At 27.2% G+C, this 12,416-nt stretch overlaps 3 protein-coding genes across 3 annotated transcripts; 2 read left to right on the top strand and 1 right to left on the bottom strand.

Moving 5' to 3' along the window:
- Nucleotides 1–605: 605 nt before the first annotated feature.
- On the top strand, nt 606–3,970 carry Phum_PHUM087600 (jumonji/arid domain-containing protein, putative; the record flags this gene model as incomplete). Its single annotated transcript, XM_002423790.1, has 10 exons — nt 606–736; nt 995–1,283; nt 1,366–1,730; nt 1,818–1,996; nt 2,075–2,272; nt 2,402–2,614; nt 2,697–2,887; nt 2,977–3,228; nt 3,319–3,591; nt 3,671–3,970. 10 exons carry the CDS (start codon nt 606–608, stop codon nt 3,968–3,970), a joined length of 2,391 nt encoding a protein of 796 aa, XP_002423835.1.
- Nucleotides 3,971–6,228: 2,258 nt separating this feature from the next.
- On the top strand, nt 6,229–10,830 carry Phum_PHUM087590 (f-spondin, putative; the record flags this gene model as incomplete). The annotated part of the gene is made up of 13 exons (XM_002423789.1): nt 6,229–6,424; nt 7,059–7,326; nt 7,406–7,663; nt 7,760–7,977; nt 8,052–8,384; nt 8,500–8,668; nt 8,757–8,994; nt 9,082–9,313; nt 9,379–9,549; nt 9,814–9,894; nt 10,049–10,134; nt 10,223–10,436; nt 10,550–10,830. The coding sequence occupies 13 exons, from the start codon at nt 6,229–6,231 to the stop codon at nt 10,828–10,830; spliced, it is 2,745 nt and encodes a 914-aa protein (XP_002423834.1).
- Nucleotides 10,831–11,419: 589 nt separating this feature from the next.
- Nucleotides 11,420–12,383, bottom strand: Phum_PHUM087580 (uncharacterized protein; the record flags this gene model as incomplete). Its single annotated transcript, XM_002423788.1, has 4 exons — nt 11,420–11,587; nt 11,663–11,829; nt 11,898–12,168; nt 12,243–12,383. The coding sequence occupies 4 exons, from the start codon at nt 12,381–12,383 to the stop codon at nt 11,420–11,422; spliced, it is 747 nt and encodes a 248-aa protein (XP_002423833.1).
- Between the last annotated feature and the right edge of the window lie 33 nt (nt 12,384–12,416).

Genomic DNA, 12,416 nt, shown 5'->3' with positions numbered 1-12,416 from the left:
TATAATAGATTTATTTGGTTTTTTTTTTTTAATTTGAGTAGGTTATAATTTTTGTATTGAGTATATAATTTAAGACAAAAAATTGAATAATAATATTTAAAAATATAAGAGGTATTTAAAAAAAAAAAAAAAATTATGTAAATTATTTTTATTTATTTATTTATTTCTCCTGTTATTTATTATTGGAAATTGTTAAGGTATAAAAAGTTATAGTGATTTTAAAGTGTATTTTATTGAAGGTAAGTTTTTGATGGTTTTATAACATTTTTTAAACCAATAATTTTATTTTTTAATTGAGTTTTTATTTTTTCCTTTCATAACTTATAATTTAAAAGTCGTGGCAGCAATTATTTATAATTTTGCAAAAATGCCTATATGAAATAAATTGAAGTCTTATGAAATTGGTAAATAAAAGTTTAATTGTCATTTTAAATTTTTAAAAAAGTTTTGTATTTATGATATTAATATTTTATTTAAATGATATGAGTTTTTATTAAATGAATTGAAGATATAATTAAAGATATTCTCGTGTTTAATTAAAAATATGTGCAACAATATTATTAATTCGATAGAGAACTGTGTACATGTCATTGTGAAAGTTTAAAATGGCCGTCCGTATATCACCGAGCTTCCGAAAGTCAATCGACTTAAAAGCTGCTGAAAATTTTCCATTTACTCCTCCGCCTGAGGCTCCAGTATTTGAGCCAACCGAAGAAGAATTTAAGGATCCGTTAAAGTAATAATTTTTCTTTATATAATCTTTTGTCATTCTTTTTTTTTATAAACAGTTGTTAATATGATTCCTTTATATAAAACTTTTATGTTTAAAATTTCTAAAATCGAGTAACTGTAAATAATAATTGAAAGTTTTTGGTTTGTTCTTTCATAAACGTTTCATGGGCTATTTGTAAATATTGCCAAAAAAAAAAAATTTTTGATTATTACACAAGTTTTCTTTTGTACAGAGTGTTAAATATAATTTACATGATTTTAGGTACATTTGTAAAATTAGACTTGCTGGTGAAGCTGCTGGAATATGTAAAATTAAACCTCCTCCAGATTGGCAACCACCATTTGCAGTAGATGTTGACAAATTTAAATTTGTACCCAGAATACAAAGGTTAAATGAATTAGAAGCATGCACGAGAGTAAAACTTAATTTTCTCGATCAAATTGCCAAATTTTGGCAACTTCAAGGAATCCCTCTTAAAATTCCAATCATTGATAAAAAAACACTGGATCTCTATCAATTGCATCATCTAGTCCACAAAAATGGTGGCATGGTAAAAAAAAAAAAATCAATAAAAAATTTCAAAAAAAAGTTTTAATTATACATTTTTTAAGTTATAATTATTTAAATTTTAGTTAACTGTAAATAAAGAAAAGAAATGGATCAGAATATCTATAGCTATGGGTTTTGATCCTAGCAAAAATGTTGGACAAGTTTTAAAAACACATTATGAAAGAATCTTGCATCCTTTTGATATGTTTCAAAAGCCTAAAGTTCAAAATAAAACAAAAACAAGGGGTAATGGAAATGATTCCATGATTGGAACTTCTGTAAAAAGAGAGATCAAGTCTGAAAAAAGAAATATAGAAGTTATCGAGCTGTCAGATGAAGATGACCTGCCAGAAAAGAAAATTTGTTCAGAAGATTCTAAAGAAAATATAAAAAATGAAATTGTTGAAATGGAAGGTAACAATTATACACCCCATGGAATTATATCTCGGTAAAGTTTGGGAAAATTATTTTTATTATTTTTTGTATTTAATATTAAAATTTTTTTTTTTTTACTAAAACTTTAAAATTATTTTAGGCAAGCTATTAAGCCACCTGTTGGAAAATGTAACAGGCGCTCCAATAATTGTTTTAACGGTCATCAGGATCCTCTGTCTGGTGAAAGTGATACTCCTACAGTGAAATCGGAAGAAAATCAAAAAAAAAATAAAGAACTTCAAAGACTGGCTTTTTTTGGTGCAGGACCCAAATTGCCTGGTATTTTAATATCACATTGGTTTGTCTCATGCCTGCATTAAAAATGATATTAATTACACTCACTACCTTTTACTTTAGGGTATGATCCAAACATGAGCTTCAATGAAAATAAAACGAGAGGAAAAAAAGTTAACTACAGTTTTGATCCATTAGAAAAATACACTTGTAAGGTGTGTAAAAATGGAGATAGGGAAGAATTTATTTTATTATGCGATGGTTGTGATGACAGTTATCACATTCAGTGCTTGATGCCTCCTTTATCTCAGGTGCCTGAAGGTAAAATCCATGTTTTAAAATCTAAAAAAAATTCTTACGATAAATAAATATCAATTTATTTCCTCGTTTGAAAACCAAAATATATTCTTCGAAATAAATAAAAATTTAAAATATAATGGTTTTTTCCAGGAGACTGGAGGTGTCCTCAGTGCGTCGCCTTAGAAGTATGTAAACCAAGCGAGGCTTTTGGTTTCGAACAGGCTGATCGAGAATACACGTTACAACAATTCGGCGAAATGGCAGATCAGTTTAAAGAAGATTATTTCAATATGGCTGTACATAGAGTTCCTACAGCCCTAGTCGAAAAAGAATTTTGGAGAATAGTTAGCAGTATTGATGAAGGTAAAAAAAATTATGCTCATTTTATTATTTACATTTATATATATTTTCTATAACTAGAAATTAAAATAATTTTTTGTTTTAGATGTAACGGTTGAATACGGTGCTGATCTTCATACGATGGATCACGGCTCTGGTTTTCCTACAATAATAACCGACGATGAAATGCTAACTTGTGAATTAGAGTATGCACAATCTCCTTGGAATTTAAATAAATTACCTGTCCTGGAAGGATCTGTTTTACAATACATTGATTCTGATATTTCCGGAATGAAGGTTGCATTGAATTTTTACCTAAATACTTTTTCAATCACACAATTTGGAATCACAAATTTTGTTTTTTTTTTTTTTTTTGATGGTTTAAGGTTCCCTGGATGTACGTTGGAATGTGTTTTGCCACATTTTGTTGGCACAACGAAGACCATTGGAATTATTCGATTAATTATTTACATTGGGGAGAACCAAAGACTTGGTACGGCGTACCTGGCATGAAAGCCGAACTATTCGAGGAAACAATGAAGCAAGTCGCTCCAGAATTGTTCAAATCGCAACCGGATCTATTGCATCAACTTGTAACCATCATGAATCCAAATCTTTTAATGGCAAATGGAGTACCCGTAAGATGAAAATTTATTGCGTGTCATAGATATCGTGTTACGTATATTTTTAGAGTAAATGAACTTTGTGTAATTAAATTTACAATTCAGGTTGTTCGCACGGATCAACAAGCTGGCGAATTCGTCGTGACTTTTCCCAGAGCTTATCACGCTGGATTCAATCAAGGATATAATTTTGCCGAAGCGGTCAATTTCGCACCGGCAGACTGGCTTAAAATGGGACGAGAATGCGTGGCGCATTATTCCATGCTTCACAGATTCTGCGTTTTTTCACACGATGAATTAGTTTGCAAAATGGCGGAAAATTTAGATCAGTTGGGACCACAAATAGCGGCGGCAACTTATGAAGATATGGTCGCCATGGTGTGTAATGGTGTGGATTTTACATTACGGGCAATTTGAAAAACAAAAGCAAATCATGTATAATATTTATTTATTTCAGGTGCGCACCGAGAAAAAGCTTCGAAAAGTTGTTTTAGATTGGGGTGTTCACGAAGCTGAAAAATATCCGTTTGAAAAAATTCCAGATGACGAACGCCTTTGCGAATATTGTAAAACGACGTGTTTTCTAAGTGGTCTCACGTGTAAATGTTTAAAATCTCAAAACAAAAATTCTTGTTTACGACATTATAATGCACTGTGTGATTGTCCCCCAGGCAATCACATACTTAGGTATCGATATACATTAGATCAACTTCTCAGTATTCTTCAAAAATTAAAATTAAGAGCAGAAAAGGGTTGAAAAAAGGTGTAAATAATACGTTTCAACGTTTTGTAGAATTAAAGAAAGAAAGAAAGAAAGAAAAAAAAAAGTTTTTTTTTTTTTTTTTTCTCTCCCCCTTCCCCCCTTAGGGTTATTTTTTATTATAATTCCAACAAAGTATTAGAAATTTAAATTTTTTTTTTTTTTTTTATTATGTTTTTCATTTAATTAGTTAGATGGGTATATAAAAGTTTTTAAAAATTTAATTCATTTATTTGCATTAGTTTTACAGTTTGTAACAATAGAGGTAATTAAAAAAAAAAAAAATTATACCTCCAGTATTTAAAAATCATTGGTAAAAAAAAAAAAAAAACTAGTATTTGCCTTAATCATTTTTAATAATGATTTTGTTACTTAAAAAATTTTAATATTTATTTTTATTAATTTAAAAAAAAAAAAAAAAAAGGAACTGAAAATTTTAATTTTAACGATTTTTTTTTTTAATTTTTGATTTGTGTTTCAAAATATTCCATTGACGTATCTATAGTATTATTATCGAAATCAAATAAATAATAATTTTTGTTTTTATATATTATTTTAAGACTTCTGTGTACAAACAAAAAAAAAATTGTAAACTTAAATTTTAGTTAATATAGTGTTTATAAAAAAAAAAATCGTAATAATAATAATAATTTTATTTTTAATAACGTTAACAACATTTTTTTTTTTTTTTTTTGGTTTTGGCGGAATTTCAGTTAATATGCGCGTCAATTCAAAATTCATTGGATTTAAAAATTAACCAATCAGAAGAGTTTATCTTGTTTCCGACGGCGTTGCTAAGCTGAATTTTCCTTCAGTCGTTTCGTAACGCTCGAAGAAAACAAATGAAATATTTCATCGTTAAATTTTATTAATTATTTTATAATTGATTTAAAAAAAAAAAAAAAAAAAAAAAAGTATTATTATTTTTTTTTAGTTTTAAATAAATATAAAGAAATAAAAAGAAAAAAAAAAAAAGGAGAAAAGAAGAATCAAGTGAGAAGATAAATTTTTTAAAAAAAAAAAAAAAATTAAAGGTAAATTTTAAACGTATAAAAAAAAAGTTTTGGCGGAAATATACAATGCAGCCATTTGTAATAATACTTTTGATAAATTTTTTTTTTTTTTTGTAAATTTTATTCAAATCGTGTGAGATTTCAAAGGTTAATTTATTAATTAACGTTTTGTAATTATTAAATATCAAGCCGTAAAACGAATTAATTATTCGAAGTCATTATTAATAGTTGAATAACGAATAAACGTAAATTCGTTGAAACTTATTGAAAGGTGACAGACAGTACTTGATGTAATTAATCATAAAATATACCTTTATCGAATGAAAAGGAATAGAGTAATAAAAAAAAAAGGAAAAAAAAAAACGTCGTGGCTGTAGATAAAAATCAGTTAAACTATTTTTATAAAATTACTGTCACTACTCATAATGTCGAATTGAAATTATTTTAATTTTATGGAAGGTAATTATGACTTTTGATTGTTATAAATGTTTAAAACAAATGTAAAATTGTTTATTTATTTATTTAAGAGAAGAGATTATTAAATAATAATAATAAAAATGTAAGTTTTATGAAGATATTTCTTTACGTTATTTAATCTGCAACGGTTTTCGATTCATTTAAAAAAATTTTTTTTTTTTTTATTTCTCATACAAAAATATAAAAAATAAATTAGTTATTAATAAATAATTACGCATTCAATAACGTCAAAACAAAAAAAAAATTCTTTAATGGAATTTATTTTCTATCATTGTAAAAATTTAAGATGTCAAATTATTTGAAAGTAAGCCAAAATTAATAATAATAATAATAATAATTTTTTTTTTAATCATAATTTAATATTATTGAAAAAAAAAAAAATTTTTGGCCTTAAAAAAAAAACAAAAGAATTATTATTTATTTATTTATTTATTTATTATATTGTTATATTTTATTTTTGTTACATGTCAGATTAAAATAATCATCCTTAAAAAAATTTTTATAAAAGTTTATCAAGTAGTTCGACCCTGAAAAAAAAAAGTAAATTAATATTTTGGCTCTTAAATCATTAGACATATTGTTTTTATTAAATTATTCACTGCCAATGTTAGTTTGCAATTTAAATTAACCAATGGTTTTCAACACCCTCCCAATATCGATCGGATTAATTTAATTTATTTTTTGTTTTTTTTTTTTTTGTTTTTTTTTTTTTTGTTTTTCCTTAACCCGCCTTTCTTTCCTTCGATTGAATAATTAAATTTAGGTATGATAGGTGGAGTTCAACTACTGGCTGTTGTAAACCTTGTGTTGCTTTTTTGCAAACCTGGGATTGCTTCAACGTTTCGTTGCAGCGACAGAACTCCAGAAGGACGTTTTACACCAAAATCACCGTCGACGAATAAATTTCAAATTAAAATCAGTGGTAATCCTAGTTCTTACGAACCTGGAGAAAAGTATACAGGTACTATTAAAAAAAACTATTTTTTGAAAATAGTTGATTAATTGTAAGTTTCTCTGTTAAATTTTGCATGGAAACATAATCAATGCAAACTTTTTTTTTTATCATTTTACCAATAGAATTAAGTATAATTTTTAAATAATTTTTATAATTTTTCAGTTAATCGTTTGACGAAGAAGTTTTTACAAAAGTTTTGAAAAAAAAAAGAAAACAAAAAAAAATTACAAAGTTTCAAACCCAACTGCTGGCTGGAGGCTGGTGCAGACTGTCTCTGAATTAATTTATATCGAACGTTTTTTAAAGTCGTTAAAATTATTTATAGAATAGTTTAAGTTTTAGAAAATAAAAAGTCTGCAAATTAACATACTAAATTAATTTTTTGTTAAAATATTTTACTTTCATTTGCGAAAGTTTAGGTGTAAAAAAAAAAAAAAAATATTTGCCCCATTTTATAAGAGCCAATAATTTTTTTTTTTGTAAAAAAAGAAAAAATTTGACCTAAATATAGAGTCCTGACCATCGGAACTAAATAATCTATGCAACTCGTTCTCCTGGTTTAAGGATATCTATACAAAAATGTTTTTTTATTTATTTTTAATATTTAAAAAAATTTTTTTTTTTTAAAAAACGTTTGCAGTGAGTCTTCAAGGTGTAAAGCAATACCAAGCTTTAAATAAATTTACTGCGTTTTTTTTAACCGTTGAATCATCCGAATACGCTTTTGGAAATGACAGAGAAATTAGACATTACGATGTGGGAACATTTCATCCAATGTTGGGAGATGCACTTACACAAATAAGCGAATCTTGCCCAAATGCTGTCACTCAAACGTCTAGCATTTTCAAATCGGAAATTCAAGTTTATTGGAAAGCTCCCCCCTCGGGCAATGGATGTGTTGTTTTTAGGTAAAAATAATAAAAAAAACTTGGCAAAAGTTGGAAAAATATTTTCTGCGAATTTTAAATTTAAGATTTTTACTTTTAGAGCCACGGTTGTGGAAGATCGATACATATGGTATATGGATGACGATGCCCTAAGCGTTTCACTTTGCGAAGATATGCAAGAAAATATAAACGAACAACCGGAAGTGTTAGAAAAATGTTGCGCGTGCGATGAGGCAAAATATGAAGTTACCTTTGAAGGTCTTTGGTCGAGGCACACACATCCAAAAGATTTTCCGTCGAATGGTTGGCTCACAAGATTTTCCGACATAATTGGCGCATCACATTCTTCTGAATATAGGTGGTAGCAATATATTTATAATGATAAAATTACGTTTAAATTTTTTAATTAAATAAAGCATTTAATTACGGATCATTATTATTTTCTCCAATATAGGTTTTGGCAGTATGGAGAAATAGCTAGCGAAGGATTAAGACAGGTAGCAGAAACAGGATCCACTAGAATGTTAGAAAGCGAGCTAAAAAGTGAAAGTGAACATATAAGAACAATAATCAAAGCGAGAGGAATATCATACCCTAATGTGACGGGGAAAACCTTTGCTGTTTTCAGGGTAGACAGGAAACATCATTTAATGTCTTTAGTTTCTATGATAGGTATTTATTTAACTTTAATAATTTTTTTTTAACTTTTATATTATCAAGATTTAAAAATTTTCTTACTATTTCAGATCCTTCACCTGACTGGATTGTTGGAGTTTCCGGTTTGGAATTATGTTTGCGAAATTGTTCTTGGACTGAATATAAAGTTCTCAATTTGTTTCCATGGGATGCTGGAACGGATAGCGGTACTACGTACGTATCCCCGGATTTCCCAACGCATCCCAGAGAACCAATAAGGCAAATAACCACAAGGCACCCAAAAGATGAATCAAATCCTTTTTATGATCCTACTGGAGCTGAAATGAAACCGTTTGCCAGATTGTACTTAAGCAGACAAAGGCTTTATGAAAAAAGTTGCTCTGATGATGTGATAACATCAGATGAAGAAGACGTAAATCAAGGTTTTAACAGATTTTCAATTTTTTTTTTTTTTTTAAATGAAATTATATTAGTTTAGTCTGAAGGTTCAAATAATCATTATCATTATTAGATATTTGTTTTTTTTTTTTTTTACAGAATGCGCTGTTGGAGAATGGTCTGAATGGGAACCTTGTTCCGTCACTTGTGGAAGAGGTATAAGATATCGTCAAAGATCATACATTGATCCAATGCAAGCAGAAGCAAAATCTTGCAGGGTAAAACTTACTTCTAAAATGTCATGTTATGGAAAGCGGAAAATTTGCAGGTAATTTTTTTTTTTTTCAGACGGCCTAATTATCACCACGCGACAATGTTTAATTTTTTAAAAAAATTTTTAGAAGTCATTTGGACAGGAACAGTGAAGCTTCAGATATATGGAAAAACGATCCATTTTGTCAAGTAACGGAATGGAGTGATTGGTCTCCGTGCAGCACTACTTGCGGTTCAGGAGTGAGAACAAGGAGTAGAAAATATAAAATTAGAAATGCTAAAAAAAAATGTTCCCTACTCCCAGGTTCTCAGCCTCTTGAACAAACAGATGAATGTTTTTTTCAAGATGATTGCTACGGTGATGAGGATAACGATGACGAAGTAAAGATTTGCCATTTTGTTTTGATTTTGACTGAGAAACGAAATCGCCAAATGATAAAAAAAAAAATTTGTAAATATTTTATTCAGATGGAAAATGATGATTGTCCAGTTTCTCCATGGTCCGAATGGTCACCTTGTTCTGCAACATGTGGCTCTGGAACGAAAATTAGATCCAGACAAAAATTAAATCAATACAATCCCTACTTACAAGACGGTCAAGATTATGATAATTCAGATTGCGCAGATGTACAAACTACTCAAGAAGTTAAATGCGAAGGAGATTATTCGAATTGTGCTGCACTTATGGAAGAAGCAAATAGTGAGTTTTAAAATTAAAAGAAAATTTTTTTAAAAGAATTTGAGAAAATTTAAAAAATTCGACAGAAATATGCCGCCTTCCACAAGATCCAGGTCCTTGCAGGGGTCACATAGAACGTTGGTATTTCGATATAAACAGCGAATCCTGTAAAACATTTGTTTATAGAGGATGTAAAGGAAATATGAATAGTTTTTTCACTCAAGAAGATTGCGAACAAACTTGTTCATTGCTTAAAGGTAAAAAAATTTATTTAAAAACTAATCTTTAAAACAAAAAAAAAAAAAAATTTTTAATCCCCATAATAACTAATAACTCAAAAAAAAAAAATTTTTTTCATTTTTCATTTTAACCGTACGAAATTCATTAAATTAATTAATAATACTCGAGATGAAACGTTTGAAATTTTAATTTCCGAATTCTAAAAAAAAAAAAGTACTTTTGTACACGCTGCTTACGTTACGCAGAAGATTTAAAAAAAATACGTTCGGCCAAGCTTTTAGAATACGGAGTACAACTATCAGGTGTTTTATCATATCATTTACCAATGTTGGATGAACCACAATTAACAACACAAAAAGTTGGTAAGCTTTTGTTACTAACATTTAACTCCATTTTTTAATAAAGAAACCTAATTAATTTAATTAATGTAAAAAAAAATAATGAAATTAATTTCAAATTAAAATTAAAATTTAAACTTATAACTCCTACAACTTATACTTTTTTTTTTTTTTTAAGATTCTTCATCGTCCGGAGATCAATTTAATGGACTCAAAGCTGGAAATCAAATAATTAATATGAATTCATCGTATTATGGATTACCGGTAAATATTTTTCCGCGTCTTAAAATTAAATTTTCACACCCCCCTCCCCCCCGAAAAAAATTTAATAAGTTTTTTAAAAATCCTACAGCAATCATTTTCCACTCCGATGACCATCGAAGGTATTTACGGTGAAGCGATAGACTGTAAAGCTTCTCCATGGACGCCATGGTCCGAATGTAGTAAAACATGCGGTCGAGGTACGAAGGAAAAAATGAGACATATATTAGTGCATCCACAAAACGGTGGAAAACCGTGTCCGCAAAAACTGTTGAAGAGAAGAAAATGTAAAATTCAAAACTGCGGTAAGTAATAATAATAATAATAATATTTATAAAGAAAAAAAAGTAAAAAAAAAAATTTCCATCAATTAAATCAATGATAATTGGTTTTTTTTTTTTTTTTTTAAAAAAAAAAGAAGAAACAAAAAAACATATTAAAGAAACAATACTACCCAATTGGGAAGGAAATACCGATAATTTTGATAATAATAATAATTATTACAACGTCGACGATAGAAAAAAAAGAGATTGTATTTTATCCGAATGGTCTCCGTGGTCTCCCTGTTCGGCCACGTGTGGCATAAACGCAGTCAGACAAAGAACGAAAGACGTTATACAAGTACCTGGATTTTTAGGTACGCCTTGTCCACCGAGAATAGAAACATTATCCTGTAATTTTTTACCGTGCAAACATTAAATTCCTTTTTTTTAATAAATACGGTTAGCAGTAAAAAAAAGAAAATTTACACAATCATCACCTTTTTATAAACACATACAATAAATAGATTTTATTAATTAAATTTTTATGTTTTATTATTTACACAGATTATTATTAATTAGCACATATTGCATAAAAAAAAAAAAACATTTAAAATTAATACATTTTAAATATGTAATATAAAATTTACAAAATGAATAAATAAATTAAAAAAATTTATAAAAATTTTTAATTATTTATATTGTATATTCCTAGTTAATCGTTTTTATATTTCATTAAAAAAAAAAAAAAAAAAAAAACTTTTAAAATATTATAAATTGAATATAATTACACACTTTGGCCTTTGAATGACATTACTCGAATTAATTATTTATTTAATAATAATAATAATAATAATAATTAATTCTTTTCCTTATGAAGTAATGTTTATAATATGTATATTGTAAACTATTAGACAAATTTTTTTTTTTTGTTTCGGTTGATTTTATAAACGATTATTGAATATATACTTTCCTTATTGATTTTTCCTTAATAATTTAACAATTTGATTAAATACTTCTGTAAATGTCTATTTTAAATTTTCATTTTGTGTATTAATATCTGTATCCGTTTTAGCATCTGAAATACTATTTTTATTCGGTGTGACGAGAAGTTTTATTTTACTCTTTGAATCTGCTTCAATTTTTATACTTCCATGCGGTTCGATTGATTTGCGCAAACTCTCTTGAATTTTAGGCTAAAATAATTATTACATAGGCCTTAATAAATTTGAAATAAACTGGGATTGAAAAAAAAAAACTCGATTTCTCACCATTAGCGATTTGTCAGTTTGATCAGCAAGTATAATAACCTCATAAATTTTTCCTTTTAATATTGTTTGAATAATTTTTTTAGCCTTTATCGATAAATCATTTTCAGATATGTCTGAAGCTATGTACATTTTTTTCGCTTTTAAAGAACTGGAACTTTTTTTATCTTCTGCTAAATTAAAAAATAATAAGTTTTCATAGGAAAAATTTCATGTTTTATTTTGAATTTTAACTGACCTCTACAAAGATTATAAACAGGTTTTTCTTTTTCTACATTGCCAGTTTTCATAAGAGTCAAATTTTTACTTTTTGCTATTTTTTGTGCCTCTTCTAAATATAAAAATGATTTAGTATTGTCTGGGTTAATGAGCACAATTTTAGGTGTAGTTGGAAATTTTTTTTTAACGACCGTTTTTTTATTTATTACAATTGTAGCTTGTGATTTTTTTGAAGTACTTCTTCTATTGACATCATCTTGATTTGTATTTGAATGATTTTCATCAAAAAACTAATAGGTACTATAAAATCAGTTAAAAGATATTAAAAAGGTTACATTTTGAAAAAAAAAAAATGGTGACTTACGAAACGATATGATAAAATTCTATTAAAATTTTTATGTGAATTTGTTAATAATAATTTATTTTTTTGTAAATTTAAATTATACAATCCAGAGGTAATAAAAGATTTAACGAATTGAAAATTAAAAATTTGAGGCAACGACATTTTAACGTTTTTTTTTTTTAATGTTGTTGAGAC

This window comes from Pediculus humanus, genomic scaffold, assembly GCF_000006295.1.
Source record: "Pediculus humanus corporis 1103172107436 genomic scaffold, whole genome shotgun sequence".
NCBI classification, from domain to species: domain Eukaryota; kingdom Metazoa; phylum Arthropoda; class Insecta; order Psocodea; family Pediculidae; genus Pediculus; species Pediculus humanus.
Note: the sequence above shows the minus strand (reverse complement) of the source record. Positions and strands in the feature narration are given on the sequence as shown.